The sequence below is a fragment of the Dermochelys coriacea genome, chromosome 2 (genome assembly GCF_009764565.3).
Source record: "Dermochelys coriacea isolate rDerCor1 chromosome 2, rDerCor1.pri.v4, whole genome shotgun sequence".
NCBI classification, from domain to species: domain Eukaryota; kingdom Metazoa; phylum Chordata; order Testudines; family Dermochelyidae; genus Dermochelys; species Dermochelys coriacea.
Window position 1 is genome coordinate 16,751,905 of NC_050069.1, and position 27,318 is coordinate 16,779,222.

The 27,318-nt window shown below is 41.7% G+C and overlaps 1 protein-coding gene across 1 annotated transcript in view; it reads right to left on the reverse strand.

The window, feature by feature from the left end:
* Positions 1 to 27,318, reverse strand: part of TG (thyroglobulin) — a 207,176-nt gene that overhangs the window by 105,312 nt on the left and 74,546 nt on the right. The window contains exons 29-37 of the mRNA XM_038391414.2: positions 26,158 to 26,238; positions 23,643 to 23,780; positions 21,611 to 21,787; positions 20,535 to 20,646; positions 18,969 to 19,048; positions 18,105 to 18,242; positions 13,566 to 13,631; positions 2,139 to 2,273; positions 205 to 369 (exon numbers count right to left, since the gene is read on the reverse strand). Coding sequence (XP_038247342.1) covers positions 205 to 369; positions 2,139 to 2,273; positions 13,566 to 13,631; positions 18,105 to 18,242; positions 18,969 to 19,048; positions 20,535 to 20,646; positions 21,611 to 21,787; positions 23,643 to 23,780; positions 26,158 to 26,238 — 1,092 coding nt within the window. The remainder of the gene's footprint in view (positions 1 to 204; positions 370 to 2,138; positions 2,274 to 13,565; positions 13,632 to 18,104; positions 18,243 to 18,968; positions 19,049 to 20,534; positions 20,647 to 21,610; positions 21,788 to 23,642; positions 23,781 to 26,157; positions 26,239 to 27,318) is intronic.

A 27,318-nucleotide genomic window follows, 5' to 3' on the forward strand; every position in this document is an offset into this window, starting at 1 on the left:
AAGACATTTTGGGAGGTGTTCACATGCTTTTTTGGATGCAGAACAACCACCCCACCCAAACTGGGACCATCCCATACAAATCAGATGGGTGGCAACTCTAGTGCTTTGCTTCTACCAGATACTTCACCATTTTCCCATCTATCGGAACAGCCCCCCAAGCTTCTACAATGGAGTCTACTCAATATGGTACTGCCTTGCACTTACCTCGCCTCCAATAGATGTAAGTCGCTGGCTCCTTGAGTAAAACTCGACAGCTGTGGCCTTGCAGGCCATGTGTGCATATCTGTGTGTCAGGGTAGAAAATGCATCGTATCGCTGATGGCTGGATTTCAAGAGTAATCACTGTGCAGGACTGGTTCTTTGAACAGGCTGTGGAGAAAGCAAGCAAGCAAGGAAAGCAGATGCCATGTCTTTTGAAAATATTAGGGTGATCATATTTCCCCAAAGGAAAATGGGACACCACCTGGCGCTAGTCTGAGCCCTTCCCCCCACAACACAGGGCTGGCCCGAGACTCACCTAAGCCCTGCCTGCCCCCTGTGTGAGGCTGGGGCTGACTCGAGCTCTGCCAGCCTGCCCCCATGAGGCTGGAGAGGCCTGAACCCTGGCATTGCTGCTTGCCCTCCACACATTCTCCACACCCGTTTTTTTGGCAAAAGTGGGCATCTGTCCCATTTTGCCAACTGATCCAGTCAGTCAAAGCAAATGGGACGAATGCCCATTTTTGCCTGATGGTTGGGCTTAAAAAAGGGACTGTCCCGGCCAAAAATGGGATGTATGGTCACCCTAAAAATATCAAACCTCCCAAATAATCTAAGAGGAGATTTTTCAAAGGCACAGAGGAAAATAAAGCTCCTAACTCCCTCTAACTTTCAAATGGAGCTGAACCACTGTCTGCCATCTTTTGGCTTTGTAAATCACTCTTTCCAATGGTTAAAAGTATTTAAAAAATAAAATGGAAAAGCCCAGTAGTGCACTGCAGCTCGGAGGTATAATTCCCAGTGCCAATTGACAGATAACTCGATCAGAACTATAGCATAACACAGTAAAATGAGTAAAAAGAAAAGGAGTACTTGTGGCACCTTAGAGACTAACAAATTGTTAGTCTCTAAGGTGCCACAAGTACTCCTTTTCTTTTTGCGAATACAGACTAACACGGCTGCTACTCTGAAACCAGTAAAATGAGTGTAGCTGTGGCAACATGGCTCAAACTAGGAACCTGAGTATGTACTTAAGAACTCAAATGGGACTGTATGCGGGTGGCTACCCTAAGCCACCGCCCATACTGCTGCAGCCACGCTGCTATTTTTAGTACACTATCTCAGAGCTAGCGACTGTACATCTACCCAAGCTGGGAATTACAGCTCCAGCTGCACAATAGGAGAGATGACACTGCAGAGACAGAGAGAGAGAGAGAGAGAGAGAGAGAGAGAGACTTCTGCAGCAAATGGAAGCTTTTATTTAAACTCAGAGCTTCCCCTTCTCATATTAGCCCCTCTCCCAGGACTTGTTGGGAATAAAGGTTTATTGAGCATAGGAAGTTAGAGAGAGAAGACTTTGATATACTGTTAAGTAGGCCTTCCCATTGGGGAGATTTGTCCCTGATATTCAGGCCCAGCTTAAACATACCTTTGCTAAATTTCAACCTATTACTCCTAACTATACCTCCCCCCCACCTCCTTGTGCCATCCTAAACAGTTCCTGGAGCCTTCAAAAAGTTGTAAGTAGTTGTCACATCTAGTCTTAGTCAGTTTTTAGCCTAGCTACACATAGTTACCTTTTAATTGTTACTTATAATTTAATCCCATCAGCTCCTCAAACATTTTTTGTTGGTGTTCGTCAAATTGCCTGGTGGCTAGTAGATGCTAGAAGGTCTCTGAACATGTGAGATGTCAAAGTTATCCAAAAGCAGCTGAAAAGTATGCCACTTCACCAAATGACTTTCTGTTAGGCCTTTCATTAGGTAAATTATGTTAGGTCCCTCTTCTCAATTCAAGTAATGCTACGGTAGTGTTATATTAAAAAAAAATATATATCAGTTGTTCTCAACAAACATGCTTCACTGTCATAAGCGAGTACATCATGTTCCACAAAGCCAAAGAAAACAACCATCTTCAATATAAGAAAATCAGTTCCTCACCTGACAGACAAAAATCTCTAGCAGTGGAGATGTCATCAGAAATCTCTCTGCTGACTTGTGCAACGTCAAAGTTTAAGATGGACGGATCAGTAAGTACGGAGGAGGCATCCAAGAGCAGCCAAGAGTCCACAGGCACTATGAGACAAAGCATAAGAAAATAAACAGAATAAGCAGACAAGCACAAACTTCAGAGGGAATAGCTAGTCAAGGAGGAAAAGCGGTGTGGTGCATCAGCAGACCTTGATTTACCTTTGGGCTGACTGAGAAGATCTTGGGTAAACTTTTCAAAAGCAAACTTAAGTGACTGAGGAGACCAAGTTCCATTTTTAAATGTAACTAAGGGCCAGATTTCTGAAGGTAGTTAGGCACCTAAAGATACAGATAAGCGCCTAGTGGGATTTTTCAAAAGCACCTAAGCAAGAGAGGCATCTAACTGCCATTGAAAGTGATGAGAGTTAGGCATACAACTAACTTAAGAGCTTTTGTAAACCCCTCTGGGTGTCTGTCTGCATCGTTAGGCACCTTCATACCTTCAGTCACTTCTAAATATGGGACTTAGGTGCTTTGAAAATTTTACCCTTTGACTTATCTTAAAATTTATAAATAGCATCTGCTCTAACTCTCACTGAAGTCAATGGGAGTTTTTCCATGGATTCATAGATTTTAAGGTCAGAGGAACTGGTTTGATCCTCTAGCCTGACCTTCCATGTAATGCAAGCCATAGAATTTCAGGCAGGGATTCCTGCATCAAGCCCACAACTAAGTATGGACTTAGGATCCAACTCTTGGGCACCTGTTTTTTTTTTTGTTTGTTTTTTTAATTTGGCCCTAGTGTTTTCCACAGAAGTTTTCAAAGGAAAACACCCAATATATTCAGAATTTTTTTTCATATACAAATGGAGAAAACATATGTGGGTCCTTTAGAAACTGACATGCAGAAGTAGAAAAAAATTATGGGCCAGGATGGGCCTTTAATTACTTTGGTTTCTTTCACCAGTTCAGCAGGTTATAAAGCAGAGGGGCCTGCAAGCCTGGGACTACCCTCTCCATATAACTGTAGGGTGAAGGAACGCTGTTCCAGCTGCTGTGTTATGATTGCTGGTGAACAGCAATGCCTGCTGTTTGAGTTCACCACCATGAAAGATGCAATTTTATTGCTGTGTATGTTTAATAAAGATTGGATTTAGCCTGTTTCAAGACAGCTGGTCTGTAAAGATGGCCAGCGTTCTCCTCCTGACTCCCATCACTGGAAGAGAGCCTTTTCTAAGTTGGTCAGCGGGTTCCTCCATTATCCGAAGCACCTTATAGCTGAAAGTTTTGGTGGTTCACATAAACAGGGCTGTGACAGGGCTCCACCCTAGCAGTGAAACACCTTGCTAGTTCATGAGAAAAAGGAAGTGAAACTGACAGATTGGTCTTGTTCCACTGTTCACAGTATAATAGAAGAATTTATCTAAGATGGTATGATTAACACAGGAGAAATATCACAGCTCAGAGTTTCACCTTGACACTGCCCTTTGAACTATGTAAGTAACCCAAGAGGGGAAGGTGCAGTTTGTGAATTCAGAATAATATGTGATTACACTGGATTATTAAACCAAAATATATTTTGTTAAAAGTCCCTTGTTATTAAGGACTAATCCTGTGCTAAAGTGTGAAGCCCACATGGTCAGGATGTCCTATGGGGGTCCCGTAGGAAAATCAGACCGAATGAATTGCACCCCACTCTTTAAAGAGCTGCTGCAAAGCTATGCCGTGGCTGTCATTTCAGCCTGGAAGCTGCAGATGCTTCAGGTGCTCCTCCACTTCCACTCTTTGGGGAGCAGTGCCAAGTGGATTCATGTAGTGATGAATCCATCTACCTACCCATCCCCCTCCCTCAGCCTGTTTGCGCTTGAGCGGCACATTCCTCGCCAAAACTGCAAGCAGGGAGTGCAGGAAGAGCTGTGAGCCATATACACAACCTCCACTAATCTTCCTCCCACGCACTTTGGAACCATGCTGCTTCTCTTACACGTCAGGGTCCCTGTGCCAATGATAATGGAGGCCGATTGTCCCTAATTAACTAAAAATAATTAGTCAGTGAATTTGGTAGTGTAGTGATATTTAAGAAGGAACACAGAATTATTTCACGTTACAAATGAGTGTAGCCATCACTAGAAATACAATCAGTGGGATTCGCAAAAAGAAAAGGAGTACTTGTGGCACCTTAGAGACTAACAAATTTATTTGAGCATAAGCTTTCGTGAGCTACAGCTCACTTCATCGGATGCATTTAGTGGAAAAAACAGAGGGGAGATTTATATACACACACAGAACATGAAACAATGGGTTTATCATGCAAACTGGATACAATTAATTTAGGCTTGAATAGAGACTGGGAATGGATGAGTCATTACACAAAGTAAAACCATTTCCCCATGGTATTTCTCCCCCCCACCCCACCCCCCACTGTTCCTCAGATATTCTTGTTAACTGCTGGAATTAGCCTACCTTGCTTGTCACCATGAAAGGTTTTCCTCCTCCCCCCCTCCCGCCCCCCCCCCCCCGCTGCTGGTGATGGCTTATCTTAAGTGATCACTCTCCTGATAAGCCATCACCAGCAGGGGGGGGTTGGGGGGGGGAGGAGGAAAACCTTCCATGGTGACAAGCAGGTAGGCTATTTCCAGCAGTTAACAAGAATATCAGAGGAACAGTGGGGGGTGGGGTGGGGGGAGAAATACCATGGGGAAATAGTTTTACTTTGTGTAATGACTCATCCATTCCCAGTCTCTATTCAAGCCTAAGTTAATTGTATCCAGTTTGCAAATTAATTCCAATTCAGCAGTCTCTCGTTGGAGTCTGTTTTTGAAGCTTTTTTGTTGAAGGATAGCCACTCTTAGGTCTGTAATCGACTGACCAGAGAGATTGAAGTGTTCTCCAACTGGTTTTTGAATGTTATAATTCTTGACGTCTGATTTGTGTCCATTCATTCTTTTACGTAGAGACTGTCCAGTTTGGCCAATGTACATGGCAGAGGGGCATTGCTGGCACATGATGGCATATATCACATTGGTAGATGCGCAGGTGAACGAGCCTCTGATAGTGTGGCTGATGTGATTAAGCCCCGATTGTGAACTTGTCCCTGCATTGCATACCAGGTACAGTATACTTTGGTTTTCAACTTCGCTCGAAGCACTGAGTATTGGCCAGAACAAGAGGCAAAATGCTCAGGGGCCCAATGATATGAATCATAAGGCAAATCTTATTTTTTAAGATTCGTAAGACTTCACAGTTTGAAAGCCAGGAGGGACCATTATGGTCTGACCCTTGTAAGACACAGACCAAAGAATTTCCCCCACCAGTTCCTACATCTAGCCCAATACTCCGAATATTTTTCAAAATTATGCTCTAGTTCAGCCACAGTCTTTATTTAAAATCTCCAAGTGATGCAGAATTTACCATTTCCCTTGATAATCTGTTCCAATAGTTATTTGCCTGCACTGTTAGAAATCCCTGTCTCATTTTTTGCTAGGTTAAATTTTGGTGACTTCTTTTTTCAATTCCCACTTACATAATTTTTCAAAAATTCTGTTATTATTGTTGTTTGAACAAAAGAAGCTTTTTAGCAATGTGTCTTAAACTACAACTAACTACATGTTACATAATCATTACACTTCAATTTTGCAGAGCCCAGAGTACCAATAATCCAGTTCTGACAGAATGGAACTGGTGATCTGTCTAGCTTCAGACACAAAGCTTCAAATGACTAATTATGTTCTAACAAAGAGAGCTTTGTCTGGATTCCATTGCAAGCCAATATATCTGGTGTGCATTGCTGAGGTTGGAAGCTATTTTCACTAGGATAATTATATTTCCATAACATCCACTGTATGACTTCAGGCAAATCATCTATCCCTTTGTGCCTCAGTTTATCCATTTATAAAATATGCAAAATAGTTCTTAGTAGGCCAAATTCTGTTCCCACAAGAGTAAATCCAGAGCAATTCTAGTAAAGTGAATGGAGTTACTCTGGATTCATACCAGTGTCGAATTTTGCCCAGTATAGCTACCTCACAGCAGCTGTGCTAGGTTTATTCCTAGGGTATGTCTACACAGCGACCCATGCCAGGTGACTAAGGTTCGTGGGGTTAGGGTGGCAGGGCTGTTTCACTGTGTGTAGACTTTCAGGCTTCGGCTGGAGCCCAAGTTCCGGGACCCTTTCATTTCGCAGGGTCCTAAAGCCAGGGTTCCGGCCCAAGCCCAGACATCTACACAACAATGAAACAGCCCTGCCGCTCAAACCCTGTCAACCCACATCAGCTGGCATTGGCCTACCGTGGAGGTCTAGTTGCTGTGCAGACATACCCCAAGGGAAACAAGGAATACAAATGGCTTATTTATCTTGATTAGGTTAATGGGTAATTGATTTTATCCACCTGTGTGATATATGTGTATGTGCACGCGTGGTCGTGTGTGAAAAGGAGTGATCCAAACATTTCATTTCAGTTTAAAATACAGAGAATTCAGCAGCTGCTTTGCAACCCATATTAGGAGCAGTGCAAAGATCATACAAGCACAAACATACAAGGAGCACACATGGTGCATGAAGAGTGTCCTTTTCTAGGCACAATCCTTGTTCGTTCTTTGCCTTAATCCCCAAAGAATTGACCCTGGAATCATTCATGTATGATCCTTTCCATTTTACAGCTATGGGAATGTTTTCCATTTCTCAAATAATATCTGTCAAAATTACTTTCAGCTTTGTCTTCTCACTGTCTCCCTGCCGCTGAGTTCAAGTACAGATACATGCAAAATCATGGCCATTTGGATGACGAACATAGCATGAACTCTGGGACAAACCCCTTTAATTGCTGTGCTGTTGATCACATTGCTGTAGACTTGGCCGATTAGTAGTCCCCTTCTTTCCCCCAACTGGTAGCTAACTACCTGTGTTCCTGGTTCATTCCCACCCACTCTCCAATATGACCCAAAGAAAGGCCTTCCCAAATCTGATCTAAGCTTGTCTCATGCGGAAATTGCTTTTTCAATATCTTACAAGGCACAGAGGTCAACAGAAGTACTGCTTTGTTGAATGTACATAGTGCACCAGATGGGAGAAGTTACTATTTTATGTATAGGCTAGATGCCACTCTTCCTAACCACATTCTAGCAATTGCTTGCATTGCATAATTATAGTGGTCTGAATCCATCCAGCTCTGTAACTTTTATTGAAAAATTATAGATGTCGCATACAGAGGTCTTCTGTCTTCCAGATGTTTTATGGTTAGGGTACGCAAGGTTTAGGGTGGGATTTTCAAAAGCACTCAGTATTGTTCTCTCTCTGCTCCCAGTGAAGTCAATTATGGATTCCACTGACTTCAGTGGGAGCAGAGAGAGGTCAAAGCTTTGGACAATCCCACCCTTATGTCTGAAGTAGAGGCGCACACGCACACTGTAATGAATAGAGTTCAATTCAGAGAAAAATGCATGGTGTGCTTAGAGATGGGCATAAACCAAATCCCCGAATCTGACATGCCTAATTTATGTTAGAAAGACAAACTCTGAATTTCCCAAATGGCCCCTATATTTAAACTGGGCTAAACTGAACACCTGGATGTAAGCAATCCCAAACTTTTGGGGTGTTTTAAATTCACATCTAGAACTGAATTTTCCAAGTGACCTCTGATTATATAGTAATGGATTAAGCTGAAATCCCAAATCCAAAACCCCCTGAACTTTGGGGTATTCTGAATCTCTATCTGAATTTTGCAACAGGACCCTGTCTCTTATAGTTGTTCTTTCCCACTAAAAGTTGGCTGGTTCATTTTAAAACATAGTGGAGGGAGATTTCAAAGCTTAAGGACTTTAATGTAAACATCACTTGGGGTACACAAGATTACTGCAAGTCACTCCCTTCTACGCACAGTACCAGATCAGAGAGACTGGATATTTTCTGTACAACATGATTTTATGGTATCTGCACTTCAAATACTATGATGTTGAATTACACCACATCCTATTTAAGCACCAACATACCAATTACACAACCATCAATATCTGAGTTACTCAGACTAGACAAATTAATGGCAGATTTGCTACTATCACTATTGATACAGAAAGAAAAGGAGTACTTGTGGCACCTTAGAGACTAACAAATTTATTTGAGCCTAAGCTTTCGTGAGCTACAGCTCACTTCATCGGATGCATTTCGATGCATCGGATGCATCCGATGAAGTGAGCTGTAGCTCACGAAAGCTTAGGCTCAAATAAATTTGTTAGTCTCTAAGGTGCCACAAGTACTCCTTTTCTTTTTGCGAATACAGATTAATATGACTGCTACTCTGAAACCTATTGATACAGAGCAGCATTGGCTAGGGTTCTTTAAGAGGATTATAATGAAAGAAAGTGTCAGCTGTCTTTACTAGTGATGGACAAATCTCAAAAAATTCAGAGGTTTGATGCCATAACACTTCAAATGCTTTTCCAAAGCATCTTCCTCCTGACACTGCAACACGGAATTGAAAATCTCATGAAAATAAGTGGTCTTGCGAGATTTCTGGCTGGGAAGATCATGGGAACAGCTTTTCCCCATAGCATTACAGGGTCTCTACACCAAGGGGCAGAGCCAGGAAGAAGAGCAAAGATGCATGATAATGAAAAAGTCATCCAACCTTTTTGAACTTCAGAGTCAGTTTGGTTTGCATTTTAGAAGGTGGTTAAGGCTGATTCACCACTACCACCACTCAGAACCAATTCATTCATCTCTAACTTTATGACTGGAAAATACAGATTTAGAGGGGTCCAGAACTTTATGTACCTCAGTGGTAGGAAACAGTGAAAATTCAACATAGTTGGTGTATAGCATATGGTATATGCCTTCAGGCCCAATAGTGATGCCTCTCAGAAAATGCCGTTATTCTACTGCTCTCCAAAACCAGCTCACTGGAGAACATCAATGCAGCGTGGATTCACTTCCCTTTTAAAAATAGATTTTGTTCACATTTTTGCCAACCTACTTGGCTATAAATGAATCGGAATAAACCATTTTCTTAAACCTACCACATAATAACTATAATCACTTTAACCTACACACAAATTTGTTATTTATGGCACTGAGACACAGTAATGATGTTGCACACATGTGAAATGGAAGCAAGTGTCCTTTCAGAGGTGCCAGTTATAGTAAGTGGTGTAGAACAATAACAGAAGTGCACCAGATGTTTATCCAGTTTTTAAAAAGGGTAAACTCCAACTCTTCAAACTATGACAAGGAAAGTGCCAAATACATTGAAGGAGAAAGTTGAGAAAGGGAAGGTTCTTACCTTATCTAGACCTCTGATATACTCACAGCATTTGGAGGAAGGCATCAGACCAATTAAATTCAATAACTTCCAGGCACATTCCTGCAACTGTTTCTTGTGTAAATAATCCTTAATCACACAACTAGTCAGTGGGATAACATGTGAACAAGGATTACTCCTATGAGCAAGATTGAAGGATTGGGCCTATATTGACATGGCAAAGTGTCTCAGGGTCACCCAATTTAACACCTGCAAGTATAAGACAGGCTTTGACCATAATGGGGGTGAATGATTTTGTACAGCATGCCCAGGTTTGCACTACTGCCCATTTCTGACTTGGTGGCAGAATGCCACATATTGTGAGGCTGTGTAGCAAGGCGGGACTCACCGGTGCGGCGCCTCCCGCTGCTCATCCTGGGAATTAGCTCTCTAGCCTCCAGAGCACCCTCTGCAGGCATGTGTCCCGCTTGCCCTCCCAGACCCCAGTACCCCTTTATCTTGGGTGCTGCTCCCTGGCACTACACCATCTTTCTGGATCTCTCTTCTCTGGGAAACCCCCAATCCTCTATCCCTACCTCACCTCAGTCTATGGGTACTGCCAGTCACCATCTAGCCCCCACTCCCTGGGGCAGACTGCAGTGTACAAGCCATTCATCATTGGCAAAGGGGGGGGGGGGGTTGGACCTGCTCTCTTTGCCTACCCTCTGGGCTGCAGCCTCTGCAACCCCAGTACCTGGTTTGCCCTTGCACAGGGCCTGCAGTCTGGGGAGTTGCCAGGCAGGAGCTCCCCAGCCCTGCTCTGCTCTGTTGCCTGCACCCTCAGCTCCCAAGCAACTAGGTCCTTCTCCCTCTGAAGCTGGAGGAAAAGTCCTGACCCAGCTCCTCCCTGAACCCTTATAACAGGGCCAGGTGTGGCCTGATTGGGGTGTGGCCCAGCTGTGGCTGTTTCCCCCAATCAGCCTAGCCTTTGCTCACAGCCCCAGCCCTCTCCTAGGCTTTAACCTTTTCAGGGCCGAGCAGGTGACCACCCCTCTACAGGCTGCCTCACAGCAGTCCCTTTCCTTTCTCTGGACCAGTTAGTAAAGTGAGATGCCCTTTCTCAGCAGTGCAGCCCCAGTTAAATCAATGGGGTGGCTTACAAGGATAAGGACTATAGGGTTTCTCAGGATCAGGCCCTTTAATTTGGGGCTAATTCACAAAGTAGAAGATTCATCCCACAGCAGAGGGTCAGCACAAAGCCTAGGCACCACTTTCATCTCTGTGGGCTTCAGCAAGACATAAGGGTGCTTGCTCATGTTGGCCCTCTGCAGAAGAGCAAATTTCACCTGCTGAGAATGAAAGAGAGAGATAGGAGAGGGGGAGAAAGAAAGAAATTGGTCCCTCCATTCCCCTTGGCTTTCTGCTCTCCTGTGACCTCAGTCAGGCTGTCTCCAGCATAACATACTGCTCCCTCTCCTGGTTGGATGCTGTGGTGCATCCACATTTTTTAAACATTTGTACTGAGGTGGGAGGCGTCATGCTGATAAATGTATTCTCATGGGGCCAGTTGGACCTTACAGCCATTGTTCAGTTCTTCCTTGGGGAAAATCTCCCATTAGAACCATAGGAGATGATGGCAAAAGACCTAAGGAATCATCTAAACCATCCCCTGGCCAGTGTAGGACTGTTCCTTACTATACATTGAGGTAAGTGGGAGATTTACCTGAGTTTGTACTGGGTGGGGCCTGTTTGATTTGGCCATGAATATCATATTTCTGTAAAAAAAGACTGACATAGTATATAGATGTAGAGGTCACCATTTAAAAAATGAACCTCTATTAATGGTCACTACGTCACGGTGTCTGAAATATGTAGTTAACTAGTTATATCCTATTCTAAGTAGAGAAAAAAAAATGCAGTATCTCAAATACCACGGCGAGGAAATGTTTTTTAACCAAATTTTCTAATTTGTCAAGGTTGTTTTGAATTCTAATGCTGTCCTCCAATTGTTAGCAACCCCTCCCAGGTTGGTCATCTGCAAATTTTTAAATATCATATGTCGTAGGATCATAGAAATGTAGGGCTGGAAGGGACCTCAAGAAGTCATCAACTCCAGCCTCCTGCACTAAAGCAAAAGAATGAAAAAGGAAGCTGATGAAGTTAGGATTTCCAGGTGAAAAGATAGTTTGCAAAGGAATGGAATTTTCCAGTTTGACACTGATCTTGTTAGCTCACTTCAGTATTACACCAAAGGAGTCATCTCTGTACGTGCCCATCTGGACACCTGTTTTTCTTCCTGTTATACAGCGACATCTACACAGACCTTACAACCAAGTTTAAATAATACGGTTAATAATAAAAAACAACATTTAACCTTACACACTGCTTTAAATATCTACAAAGTGCTCTACAAGTGTTAGCTAATTCTTGTGCGCTAAGTCAGTATTATTATCCCCATTTTCCTGATAGAGCAATGGAAGCAAAGAGCTTAAATGACTTTCCCAAGCCCACACTGTGAGTCATTGGCAGAGAAGTTTAAATGTAGTTGGTTCCAGATGTGTTTCTATTATGGTATAGTAATGGAAAGCCATTTCTGCAAAGCCCCATACCTGCTGACAGTCCATGTGCATTTCTGGAAGACAACAGCTGTAAAGTCCCAACAAACAGCAGTTAAAGGGATCTCTCCATAGTCAAGATTCCATTAAAGAGATCTCTCCATAGTCAAGACAGATTGTGTCAAACCACAGAGTTTTCATTGGGATTTCTAATTGATCAATGTAATTTAATATGCAACCAACAGATCAATATTTGTCATGTTATTTCCACCATCACAGGAAATAACAAAAGAAGAAACGGTGAAAGTTCTGATTCACCACCACCCTTCTTCTCTGATTTCAAAGAGAATCTTAAAAAAAGACAATGCTTTATGTGGAATAAAATAGATTTCAACTTTGAGTTGCAATTATGTACAGTCATTACAGGCTACTGTATTCCTCTCCCTTCCATTAATCCCATAAAATGGGCTCTGCTCTAAGAGCCCACTCCCTCCAATGCCATATCCTCCATCACACTACATGCTAACATGCCTTCCTTTATGACATCCCGCCACCACTTCTTGGGTCGGCCTCTCTGTCTTCCTCCTTCAATATTGATTTGTTGGACTTTCTTACCTGCCTTACATGGTCCTTCTTCCATACACCACTCATTCATCTTAACATTTGCATTTCAGTGGAACAGATCATTTGCTCGTGTTTCTTCTTTGTTGCCAAACACTCAACACTACATATTAAAACTGGTCAAACCACTGTTTTATAGACTTCCCTTTTCATCTTACTGGTACCACTTCTCTCTCTCCATTTGAGTCAAGCATTGAGGTTCCTAGCTCTAATTTCATCCTCCATTTTCCCAGATTCTGGAACCCAGATACTTTGAAACTGTGTTTTTGGAATTGGCTACTGTACATTACAGGTTCCTGTATATCACCTGAAAACTCATTTGGATTCCCTTTATTTGGAAAAGCCTCCCCTGAACAACGTAGTAATATAGCAATTGTGAGTGGTCTATCTAGTCCAGTATGGTGTTTCTAACAATGTTTCAGGGGAAGGTTCAATAAACCGCACAGTGAACAATAACAACTTATCCAGAGGACATTTCTTCTTCACCTCATCAGTTAGTGATTGGCTTATGCACTAAAATATGAAGGTATATATCCCTTTAAAATCATCTTTAATATTACGGTAGATGTTACCATTCCACTTATAAATGATTAATTCCTTCTTGAATCCTAGGTTTCAGAGTAGCAGCCGTGTTAGTCTGTATTCGCAAAAAGAAAAGGAGTACTTGTGGCACCTTAGAGACTAACAAATTTATTAGAGCATAAGCTTTCGTGAGCTACAGCTCACTTCATCGGATGCATGAATCCTAATTCTTGGCCTCAATAATACCTTTGTGGTAATGAATTCCACAGGCTAATCATGTCAGCCAATAGCTCATCTATTTTGGTTAAATGATACATAAGAAAGAAATTACCTGCTATATCTGTACAGAGTAAGAAAAGGAAACATAAATGGATCGTTATAAAAGTGGTTGTTATGCAAAGCATGAAAAATAGAGGTTACACCTTTCCTCAATTCTTTTCTTTGCCCTAATACACTATGACACTCACCATTCTCTGGGCTACGAGGTAACAGAACAGGTGGGCACACACTGGGTATAGTATTCGTCATGGTTGCTAAAATTTAAAAAAAAAAAGAGTTTGATATAACAAGGTAAGGTAGATAGTTTTTTAAATCTAACTATATCATCTCTGAACCTGCAATATCATTTCTGGGATTTGCATATCCACAATGCAAACCAAACAGACTTTAATATCTTTGCTTCCCAAACACTGGCTGTAGGGTGAGAGCTTGTTCATATTTGCTGTTATATTAGCTCTTTTTTTATTTGCATACCAACACATCATGAAATATATAAAGATTTCCGCAAAATTTCCGCAGCAAAATAAATATTTTATCGTGGGCTAAAGCCAGAGGACTTTATTTGAGCAAATGTCCATCAGCGTCTGTAAGGCCCTCCAGATTTCAGCCACTGACTTTACACTTTCTTTTTCAACCTCAAAACTTTCATCATAATTGTTCCACTTCTAGTGCCCGGAGCCGGAACACACCTGCACAAGTGATACAAATTTTTGTCTGCAAATATCTTGATTTGCATTAACATCTGTGCAGACTTTTGTCTTGATGCATGGCAGTGGGAACGCATTAAAACTTCCTCCCCATCAAAAAGAAAAAAATGCTGCTAACTCCATTCTCTCTTCGGCTCCCCATTTTGCCTATGCCATAGGCTCCTCTCTGCAGTGCCTTTGTTCAGTAAGAAGTGACATCTTCTGTTGATGGAACTGCCGTATAATACCTAAGCCTGGAGTGAATGAAATGAAAAATCCTCTGGATTTTAACAGGGTTGCTTGTTAGTGAGAAGAAGGATGGTCAAGCAGTTAAGGCACTAGCCTAGGCGATGTGAGTTCAAGCCCCTGTTCAGTCAGTGGCTTCCTATATGACCTGAGGCAAGTCACTTAGCCTTTGTGTGCATTGATTTCCCCTCTGTAAAATGAGAGTAATAGTACTTCCTTCCCTCAGAGGTGTTGTAAGGAAAAATACATTAAAAGCTGCATATGTATCCAAGTTTGATAGTTTTAAATTATCTGCCCTCTTAGAATGACGTACCCTTTAGGAAGAGTGAATCATTTTAACTGCTATTGAATTATGTTTTATGGATGATTACAGAGACAACAGGGCACCTACAAAATGGGGACAAATCCTTTGATGTTTTTGCCAGTCAAGCTGCAAAAGACTAAGGAGGACATTCTGTGTCTACTCTGTGCAGCTGGAACACAGAAGCAGGTGTACCTTCAGCCTCCACTGGGCTTTCTGCTATGGCAGAACCCTAGAATTTACAGATAAAAAGGGACCCACTAGGCCATCTAGATTATATCCCCGCCCAAGCAGAATTGGTCCCTGCAGCACATTTTATAGTTTAAATGTTGTGCCAGTGCATGAGAACCAAACAATAAAAATCTACCAAAAAGAAAAGGAGTACTTGTGGCACCTTATATATATAAATATAAATTTGTTAGTCTCTAAGGTGCCACAAGTAATCCTTTTCTTTTTGTGAATACAGACTAACACGGCTGCTACTCTGAAACCTAAAAATCTACCATAAACCATTACTGACCAGCTTAATTTCAATGCCCAAGCTGAGTGGAATGCAGAACATAATGTAAATAGTGGATTCATTGCTCAGTTATTTCAATACTAATAACCAAAACTGTCAATAGTCACCCAGAGAAGGATTTTCAAATGCTGTTTCAGACAATTAGCTCAACAGCCTCCCTTGGAAAGAGGAGACAAGAAGCGAAAGCTTTCTATGTATTACAGAGGAGAAAGGAAACAGACTTAAAAATAGCAGTAATGAAGCAATCGGCAGTGTGATCCTGCTCTAAATGAAATTCAGTGGCAAAGTCTTCATTGACTTCAACAGGTGTGGAGCAGGACTGGGTCTTTACTCCTGTCATTTGGTACAAATACAGGCCTTGATCCACCCTAGCAGGCCCTTGCGCCCCTGTGGAGCCCTGTCTTCAGTGGGATTCTGCACAGAAGCAAAGCCTCCCTCCCCCCCACACCGATTGGATTGCATATCCAGTAGATCCTGCTATAGTAACCCCTTTTCCACATGAACAATCCTTGCATATACCTCTACTGGGCTCAATAAGGGGTGATATTAAATGGGCTGTGGTCAAACTAGATGATTTAATGGTCCTTTTTGCCTTAAACTCTATGGAACTAGTCCCACTGTAGTCTGCTTGAGTAACGCTAGCAGGATTGGGCTCAGGCATGCCTCCATTTTCTCTTAGTGTTTCTGCTGCATCAAAGAAAAGCCTGAGAAAGTGGAACCCCGCCCACATGCTGTGGTCAGCTAGTCAGACAGCACAGAGCTTGTTGCTCAGAATAATTGAATACTTTCCAAGAAGACAAAGAAAAAATAAACAATTTAGGCTCCAATGTGGTACATGCAGAACAGCCACCTGCAGGCAGGATTCTAATTAGCTTGGCAAAGCTAAAAAAGAGACTGCAAGTCTAACCGAGTTCAGTGACCCCGCCAGCAGGCAGAAATCTCCCCCCGTGTTCTCTAAGGTCTATGGAGCACATTCTTTAGGCCACACAGAGAGAATTCAGGGTGGCTGAGCATTTTAGTGTAAAGCAGGGCTTCCTAAAAACAATACTACCCCTCCTTCCCTGTGTCCCACCACCAGAAAAAAAACAAACTAACAAACAATATTTTTATGCAGAAATGAGCCTAAACCAAGATCCCAGATGTTTTCCTAAAAAGATATGCTCCAGGAATTATTTGGGGGAAGTTCTATGGCCTCTCTCTGGCTGTGTTATACAAGAGGTCAGACTAGATGATCACAATGGTCCCTTCTGGCCGTGGAATCTATAAACATTTCCAGAATCCAGGGAAGTTTGAATCCAGATCTGGAGCTGACTTTGTAGCTAAGGTCAGCCTGTCCACTTCCTAGAAAACAGGTGACCAGCAAGAGAACATTCACTCCAAAATGCACCATTCCAGGAGTGCTGGAACAATTTGTATAGTGGGGGTGCTGAGAGCCATTGAATCAAATGGTAAATCATGTATATAATGGAAACAACTTCAAGCCAGGGGGTGCAGCAACACCCCTATTTTCAGCACCTATGCACCATCCCATTACTCTACTCCTCCTTCTCCTGCCATTGCCTCACCCCAACCGAATTAGAAATTATCCTCCCCAGGACCTCCCCCCTGGAATATAAAGTAAAAAAAAACCACATGACTATAGTTTTCCACCAGATAAATGGACAAGAGGATTTCGGTGTTCCAAATTATTTTACATTTTTTTGCAATCTTGGTGTCAAGTGCACCAATATAGCTACTGTAAGCAGAGTAACTGAAAGTCATCAAGAAAGATTTTGCATTATATAGGCCATTTAGCTGTGGAAAGGTTATGTCCATATTTCCTGTGTAGGGCACTTAAATATCTAAGTGCTAATAACTGACAGCCATGTTACTTTTATTCTTTCTTGTGTTTTGTTCTCTTTCTCTAAAAGAAATGCGACTGTCACTGAATTGCTCTATAAGTAGAGAAAAAACACCATAAATTATATTTTTGAGCTACTTGGTAGCTTGAAACTCTGATTTTATTATTGCTGACTGAAAGATTTCCAGCTTTTTTATTTTTGGACAAAAAATGGCTTGTTGATTAAATGTACATCTTCCCAAGAAAATTTCCATTTTCATTTACATTTTTGATGTTTTTGTTAAAAAAAAAAGTTTGGTTTGCAGTTGTTAACCTAAATTATCCTGGTTTTAGTTTTCCGAAACGGAAAATTATGGGGTTGTGAGTTTTCTTTAAAAACAAAAAAACCAAACATATAACCCCTGACCCTAAACTAATTCAGTGAAAATTTTCATCAGAAATAATATTTAGTTTTGTTGACATTTTTTATGGAAAATAAAATAGATTTTGACCAGTTCTAATAAACTTCCCTCTTTATGTTGTTCTTGTCTTCTGGAAACACTTCCTTCACCTAAATAGGCTATCTTTTATCAATGGCTGAATTATTTCAAGGCACATTAGAAATGCGGTATTATTTGTATTTAAACTCTGGACATAATCCTGCCTTCACTAAACATAAGAACAAAACTCCCATTGACAAGACCTAGATAAGAGAGTATTGGCCTCCACATATCCCAGTATAGCTTCTAAAATTGATACGGTTTACTGACTGGTGAACCTTAGTATAATCTGGATGGTGGGAATGAAGTATGACCTTGTAACTAAACTGAGGGCTTAGACTGGGATATAAGAGATCTTTGTTCAGTTCCTGGCTCCGTCACACACTTTCTGTTTGACCTTGGGAAACTCACTTAACCTCTCTGTGCCTCAGTTTCCCATCTGGGGATGGGATAAAATGGAGATAAAATACATCCTTTGTCTGCCTCCTCTAGCTGTAGCCTCTTTGAGGCAGGGCCTGTCTCTTACTATGTGTTTATCCAGTTCCTAATACAATGGGTTCCCAATCTTGTTTGGGGCCTCTAGGCATTACTATAAAGCAAATAAATAACATTATGCAAAAGACACTCTAAATGGCAGACCACCTGCATTACTCACCAGGCTTCTGATACCAGCCAAATGGATATATTCTGACATCTGGAGAGCTGCAATCGGAAATCTGCCAAGTGCTTCCCGTTTCCTCAGAGCAGGTCTGGATTCCTAAACTGTTCAGAGTCAAGCAGAGCACCTCACCACCTACTGGGAAAATGTCCAGTTACAAAAATCACCATGACAGGTTTCAGAGTAGCAGCCGTGTTAGTCTGTATTCACAAAATGAAAAGGAGTACTTGTGGAACCTTAGAGACTAACAAATTTATTAGAGCATAAGCTTTCGTGAGCTACAGCTCACTTCATCGGATGCATTTGGTGGAAAAATGCATTTGGTTTTTTTCCACCAAATGCATCCGATGAAGTGAGCTGTAGCTCACGAAAGCTTATGCTCTAATAAATTTGTTAGTCTCTAAGGTGCCACAAGTACTCCTTTTCTTTTTGAAAAATCACCATGGTAACTTTGTTTTAAATAAGATTTTTAAGAAAATTATTTTTTCTGGTTCCACTAAGTATTATATGAAAGTTCCTTAGGCTCAGAAATCAGGGAAGGAAAAGACCCATTAGGTCACTTAAGGCCAGATCCTGCTCCCATTAAAGTTAGTGATGAAACTCTTCTGATTTCAATGGGGACACCATCAGGTAACTAGGGTTAGTTCCAAAGCCCATTCATGTCAATGGGAGTCTCTCAGCTAACTTTTCAGCACCTCTGAGAAATCAAGGGCCTAGTCCAAGGGTGGGCAGACTTTTTGGCCTGAAGGCCACATCGGGTTTCCAAAACTGTATGGAGGGCTGGATAGGGAAGGCTGTGCCTCCCCAAACAGCCTGGCTCCCTCCCACTTCCCACCCCCTGACTGCTTCAGTAAAGAATACCTGTTGATTGTGACTCATTTAAAAGCCCAAATCCTGTGCAACAGGGGTCAGCATCACATTGGCGCTCACACTCAAAAAACCTAACAGGGGGAAGAAGAAAAAATACTTCACTTTAGTACAATTGACAGCCAGTTGAAACTATAGCCTTGCTCACAATTCCGACAGGGGTGTGCCTACAGTTGCCAACATTGTAATTCAAAAATACAGAACTGTTTTCTTAGCACCCCTGGGGGGGAGGAATATCCTGTACCCACGGGGGCCAGGGGTGGGATGCCCAGTACCACAAAGGGTAGGGCGTACTAACCATGTGGCAGTTGAGGAAACCTTCCTCTCCCTGCAGGCAGGCACTCTTGGCTGCCGGGACCCAGCTCTGAAAGTGAACAGGGCTGCGCTGAAGGGCCAGGGTTGGGACGGGAGAAAGATGCGCCAGTGATTACTGCCGACTCCAGTCCTTGAGAGCAGCCCCATCTGCTTTCCCTGCCCCAGTTCTATCTGGCAGGGCAAGTGGATGAGGCTGTGTGGAGCTGCGCTGAAGGGCAAGGGTCAGGAAGGGGCTCTGTCTGGCGGCAGAGGGGGAGTGGGGCTGTCAGTCCTCCTAGGGTGTAGCCTTCTGTTCCCCACTCAGAGTCTCTGCCAACGTCCTCAGCAGAAGAGCATAACCGCTGGCTGGTGGTGGCTACTCCAGCTGCAGCAGTGGGGGGACAAGGTGAGTAGGGAGCCTGGTCCTGGAAGCCAAGACCACCTGCACAGAGCCATGTCTGCTTCCCCTGCCGGACAGAGCCCCCTTCCGACTCCAGCCTTTCAGTGTGGCCCCATCAAGTCTTCATGCCCCTGATAACCTTATTGTGCTCCCCTAGGGGGCTGCGCCCCATAGTTTGGGAACCTCTGTGCTAGAATTACATTGGTTCAGTAAATCCTGGGACCGACTCTGCATTACTACATTGTCTAATTTTACAAACTTTGTCTCATGGGAAGGTAACGTCATAATAAAAATGGTTTTGCATACTGATAATATTTTAATATGTTGAGGTATGGGATAAAAGGCATCCTGCACTGATTTAGTAGGGGACAGGCAATTTTCTATTTAAATAAGGAATGTCCCTTGTAATATGGGACTGTTGGCAACCCTAGGTCTGCAAGTCCCTAGGGTTTAGCCAATTCACTGCAGTGAAGAGTTGTGCAGATTCTGCAAACTCTGACTGCACTATCTAGTTCTTTGTATTGTATGTATAAGAGTTCAGTTGTTGTTATTTAGAAGAGTGACTGTACTGAAAACATTAGTATAGATGCATTTTGTGTGTTATTGACAACAGTTCTATCCAGCCAATCACTGATTTTGTGGTGTCGCATTATACAGACTAGATAATACAATGAATACATTATAAATTCACTTAAAATTGTGTGATTAATATTTGTAATATATTGGTTATTCTCCAAAAAAGATATACTGCTTTTTTATATTTTTAATGAATATGCCTGATCCTCTCCATTTACATGATATGGTTTTGATATTTTGGATGTGGCCAAAGTCCCATGCTAACAAAACTGAGTTGAGTTGAATCATACCCATTGGAAATGGCTTTCCCGCTCATATCAATCTTGTTTCTCACTGAGATTCCAGTGACTTTACGGAACGGTAAACGTGTGTAGAAGCTCTTCACAGTCCCTTCTAGTGTGACTGAAAAAATCAAAGGGAAAGTTACTTCTTCCTTCAAATGATTTATACTATCAAGCGAACATAAAGAGGAAAGAGAAAGCAACATTTCTATGACACAGTGGTGATTTCCCAGTGTATTGGAAGATAAATTTAGACCAACAATAAATATGTTTGACGGTTAGATTTGTTTCTACACAGGATGAATGCCCAACAGGCATTATAATGGCAGCAAGATGGGCTGATAAGTAAGGGACTCAAGTTCAGGTTCTGAATTCCCAGGCTAGCAGGGACTTGTATTGAAGTGATTTCAGTCCACTGAATTACGCAGTCCACTTTGGACTGAATGCAGCATCTCTGGATAGACTGGGAGAGTGCAGAGTGGGTATTTTATGCAGCTTCCCCTTCCCTTTGGGCTCTTAATAGAGTCAATGTTGAGTACTTCGGGTGTTGTGTTCTTTCATTTAAAACAGAGCATATTATGGGGCTGGAAGCAATAAGGAAGCTAAAAATACTTTAAACACTTTTCTAACATTTCTTTTCCCATGAACGCAATTACTGTAGTTGCCACAGGGATGTCAATGATTGTGAATGGGAAGGGAGACATCCCAAAGACAATCTCCATACTCAAATACTGTTAAGACTAGGAAAAGGTCTGAGGACTCCTGGTGCAGCTTCATTTGGCCCCTCTGACATAAATGCTAACAGGGATGCGTTATGAATATCCTTCCAACAGAAACTGAAGGGAGATCACCAGCACATTGGCCACCACATAGACATGGTGCCTTTCAGTTACTAATGTTAGTCTTTCATTGCTACTTTATGTTATTTCCAGAGCCACCTAATCTTCTTTGTTGCAGTTTATAACATTCCTACATTCCCATTTGACATCCTTCAACTTAAAAGCTGAGATGCTGATCGATGCTGCCAGGAATACAATATACAACTGTCTGAAATATACAATTTAAACACAGAAATTAAAGCTCACCAATTTTGTGATACACGGTCTGCAGTTGCTCAGGCAATACAGTCTGACAGTTTTTGGGGATGTGATTGATGTAATTATCACAGATCTGAGCCTCTGGATAGAGAATGCAGGCAAAATATGTGCTTGTGGTATTCCGAAGAGCTGTCAGCTGACAAAATGCATCTTCTTGTGCACAACCTAAGAGGCAGAAAGCAGCTCAGTTTTATAAACTTAGCTATTTGTGTTCCCCTTCTCTCCATTCCCATCTCTCACTTGTTTATCATTCTTAATATTAAACCTTTAGCACTTTGTTGAGGTGTTTATTATTGTTCATATTATGCTATTACTGTATAAGAAAAATAAATAGGGACAAATTCTGCTGTCAACTGGTGTAAACTCAGAATAATTTCTTGGCATGAGTGGGGTTACTCCAGGTTTACACAGGAAAAGCTGAGAGTAGGGTCTGGTTCACAAATCTTTTTTTGTTTTAGGCAATCTTTTTATAAAAACAGGGATCAGAACACCCAAGAAACAGATATGAGGATTTCTAAACTAATTCAATATATTAAGCCTGCAATAACAATTGCATATTTCTTCTGGTTTATAAAATAAAAAAGGCAGTATCAGCAAACATTTTCCAGAATGTCCTATGAAAAGTTTGTAAAATTATTTTTGGAGAGTTTCTCTCATACACTAAAAATGCTTTTATGCAGATTGACCATACGAGTTGCTTCCTTTTACTGGTTTACCTTGAAATCCACACCCTGGCTAGCTGCCTGCCTTCCTTGCTATAGCAGAGGAATTTTGCAAAACTCCAAGGTGCTAATGCACTTTTAAAAAAAAATACAAGAAAGAACTGATCAAGCCAGTTTGCTAATTATTGTGCTACTGGACTGATGCCCTGGGCAGTGTAAACATAGCCAGAGACGTAGCAACCCAGCTTTCCAAAATGTGGAAATATGTTATCCACCAACATTTCTACACTGCGCCAGCGTTGTTTCATAAAATATGTACTATAGACAATAAACTTGATTTGAATGATGTCTTGCAGAGCTAAATAACAGAGGGATAACAGGTGCCAGGAAGATGACTTGAGAAAACTATGCAGTGATTGCCTTCTTTATTCTTTACTACCTTTTACTCCATTTCCAGGTCACACTGTGGCTAAAAGAAACCTTTCAGGGTTTGTTTATGCATCATTAAAACAGCAAAAATGGCTGCAAACCATTTTTTTCTCATTTGCAGGTCACCTTTCTTTGGTGTTTTAATGTCTTAAAATCAGTCACTTGGGACATCACAATGGATGAACAGGCAATAAACAAACGGTCCTCTCTCTTACCCCATTGTTACCCTCACAGTATAACTTCACCGATGTCAGTGGACTTACTCTGTAGTATGAGAGGAGCATCAGACCCATATCTGAACCCCAGCATCATGGAAAACTGGAGATATTTTCACCTTTTATAACAAACATTTTTGAGCATTACTCCATGACTTTTGTCCTTTTCTTTACCTAGGGGCTAGGCATTCACTCAAGTTTTTACCAACAAGTGTGCCTACCCTGGCAAAAATCCATGTTCTGGAATTCACCACTGGTGCAGCTCCACAGCATTAATGTAGGCAAGACTCAGATGATTTTAACACGTCATCTAACTTGGTAGTAAGAACAGTTGGGTACGGTCTACGCTACTCTATAGCTTCCACTGCTGCTACCGCCAGTGGAGATGTGCCAGCAATGAGTGTGTTTTTTGCCACAGTTGACAAAGCCACTGAGCGGCAAGGGAGTGGTACCAGCCTGCCAGCTTCATCATGGGCTGGGTGGCTTCTCATTGAGGCTGACGATTACATGACTCCCATGTGAATTTTTGCGCTTTCCCTGTGAAAAAAAATCCATAAATGCTGCGGCTTCTAAACCTGTGAGGGTAACAATGGGGTAAGAGAGAGGAGAATCAGGCCCCTGCAGGTTCTAACCATGACTAGGGTAGCTATCGAAACTCCTGATTAATTATTGTTTCCCTACTAACATGTAGAATAAAAGTCTAAGATTTCTTACGTGTGAGACACCAGAGCGTTGCCTGCTCCGCTGAATACTTGTGTTTGAAGAGCCAGTACTGCTGGGATGGGAGGGAACGGCTTTGGTCTAGTTGTAACAGGCTGTTGTCCATTAGGGAAAAAAGTTCCATTACAGAATCTGATCCACATAAAAAAAAAAGATTTATTTACAATCTGGGATACATTAGGATTGTTTATATGTAAAACTCTGAATTCTATAGTGTGACAGCTGTAACCTTTTCTCAGGATTAATGTATATCCAGGTTGGTTTTAAATAGGACTGTTCCAGGGATAATACCTCTGTATTTGAATTGTGTTTGGGTTAGTATTTTATCTTTTTTCTCAAGAGTCTATTAAGGAGCTGAAATAAAGCACAATATGCTCATATCACAGCATCTCCATCAACCAGGAATTAAAAAAAATAAATGCACCAGCAAGAAATGGAAAGGCTGTTAACTTTATCCAGTCCATCTGCCTGCCATTGCAGGATCATTGCTCAAAATATCTTTTCTTGTATGTTAACCAAGTTAGTTTTAATGACCTGCAGTCATGCAATTTCCACCAGTTCCCTTGGGAAGCTATCCAACAGCCCACTATCAGCAAGTTTTCCCCAATACTTAGCCAAAATGCTCCTTTTATTAATTTAATCCATTTCTCCCAGTAATACTTCCACATAGCACCTTAAGTAATTCTTCTCTACTCCTGGCATATGCTGTCTTCAAACTGTGTAGACTGTGGTGCCTTCCCATTGTTGTCCCTGAGCTATTTTTCTCTCTTTTCAATTGTTCCCCTTAAATAAGCCCATGCAACTCTTGGGACATTTTTGTTGTTTTTCCACTGATCTCCTTCCAGTTTGTCAACAAACACTCACTTATTTGTCAAAAGAGAGGAGAAGACCACACCACACATTATTTTGGCCCTGTACAACTCCCATGTTCTTTAATCCATGAAGCACTAAAATAGTCAGCGAAAAAATGAAACACAAAACCAAAGAAACCCTAATACTTGGATCACAAATGCTAAACCTCACACATATCTCAGGCTGAACATATGCAGGGTGTTTATTGTGTCTATTCATTTTCCCTTATCATAAAATATTCAGAAATGTTGCCATGTGCTCTAAACATGATCGTGCGGTAATAAAAAGTCTCACTCTTGTAGATATTTCCCCAGATTTCTCAGTCACTCTGTATTTTTAACGGTGACCTGGAAGTCTTTTTACTTGTCAAGACCCAAGCCTTCAGTCTCGTAGGTTTCTCTGGGGCTGTCCATAAATTGTGTAACACATTAGGGGGTGAGTAGGTCCTTAAGTGTGTGTGTTTGTTTCAGTGTTACAAAAAGTTACAAGAGGTGGGTGGGTCTTGGGAAAAAAAAAATCACCAAAAATGTGTTGCGTAATTTTGGGACAGCCCCTCTTGAAACAGTAGCTGATATGACTCATCCCTAAGGCATGGTGCAGAAAGCTGCATTCCTTACATTGCTTCAGGTTTTAATGATATCCTCAGTCGTTGCAGGGAAAATGTAGAACTCAAGTCTTGGCAGTTAAATGAAAATAATTTCAGTCAATGTTTTAAATGTTTTTATTCCTCCTTTTAAAGTCTAGACCTATGGTCCACTAATCATATGGGAGCTTAGACAGTTAAACAGGAATTTTAGTTCATCTTTCATGGAAATTATATGAGGTAAATCAATAACAGTTTGCCCTGTTTTACCATTTTACCTGCCTTAAATCACACCTGCATCTCCCATAGACATTCATCAAAGCTTCACAGAGGGATTACAAGTTGGTAAAGATGAACCAAACACTGCCATCAAGGGGCCACATCCTTTTCTCAGTTACACTTGTGTAGAAACTCTAGTGACTTCAGTTGAGTTGCTTTGGATTTACACTGGAACTAACCAACAGCAGATGGCTATGGACAAAAGGCCTATGATTCTAGTTTCAGAGCTCAGGCTTGGTTCCATTAACCTCCCAAAAGTCTGTGGGCCAGAACCTCAGCTGGTGCAAATCAGCATAGTTATGTACCATTATGTTCATTCAGAATCTTATCAGAAGAAGCCAAATCCTCTGAGTCTGTACAGTTGTCATCAGAACAGGCTCTCCTCTGATATCCCAGACCTTTTGCTTCTGTCCTAGCCATGGAAGTGCAGGGACATGCGAAAATGAAAAAGGAAGAGAGACTAGGGAGAAGGTTCAGGGGGGTTCTTGTTTTGTCTGAACCAATCTGCCCAAACCCACTCATTCCCCATGCATGTAATTCAATAAAGAGAAAAACAATAGGCTTGACACCAAGCGTTCTGGGCACTCGCAGCTAAATTCTGCATTCTCCTACGTGGTCTTAAACCCATCCTCCTTGTTTGTCACATGAAATATATCAAATCTGAAGTTTCCCCTTGTTATTTCACAGAGTCATAGAGTTTAAAGCCAGATGGGGCCATCAGATCATCTAGTCTGACCTCCTCTACATCACAGGTCACCAACACCACTCAGCATATACTGCAGTACTACCCAGTACCTGGTAACATCAGCTCGGTCTGTGTTTGTAAAACAGCAGTATCACATGCAGAGGATTTCATCCGGGTAATCATATCCGAACCTAGGACACAATCAGAGCTATTTATTATTCTGTATTATTGGTATTAATATAGTGCCTAGAAGTCTTAGTTATGGACTAGGACCCCAATTGTGCTTGGCGCTGTACAGACACAGAACAAAAAGACTGCCCCTTAAGCTCATACTGATTCCAGATGCAGTTCTTTTATGAAACACACTGACTATTCATTCCTAAACAGTTTGCTGGTACTGAGTTTTACACAACAAGTTAACAAAGAACATTTTACAGTGCAATGTTATTATCTAAGCAAACAGCTTAGGAAGTTTCACCGAAGGATGAAACAGTTGTGTCAGCACTTAGCCCCTGTTTTGAGGCCAGTTAGTGTATCAGTTCCCATGTTTCAGGGTACAAGCAGTTCACCAGCTGGATTTAGGAAGAAATTCCTCTCTGTTATATATACTGCACAAGTGAATTACACTACAGGAGGCTTTACAACTACCTCCAAAGAACTGAGCACTGGCCACTGGCTGAGATGGGCACCAGATTAGAATGATCACTGGTCTGTTCTGATAGGGAAGTTCTTATATTCTGAGTGTTGGATTTTCAAAAGCTCTGGAACTGCCTTAGGTGCTTTTGAAAATCCCACTACGCTGAACCAAAATGAAGCCGCTAAACTCAGTAAATATCCATAATCAGGAAATAATCAATACCAAGGCTCTAGAAGCATGTCGCCCTATGTACTCCTAGAGCAGTAGCAAAAGAGTGTTTGGGGATATTCATGCAGTAAATCTAATGAGAACAATGGAAGCTTGCGATGAGTCATGATAATTAAACAAATCTATCTAGATATTTGCAAAGTGCTAAATTATCATGGTATCTAGGGGTGACAATGAGATAAATGGCTTTGTCTCCATAGCTTCTTGCACAGATTTCAGAAACAATGGGCCTAATTCACCTCTTGCTTACACTGATTCTACACCAGCATCATCCCAAGTTTTCTACTGGTGTAGCTCCATTAAAGTCAAATGGCTTTTCCAGTTTACACTTGCAGAGAAAGTGGCCCCAATATTTTTGGTCTTTTATTTTTCCAACCTCTTATAACTGACAGCAGGATAAAACTCA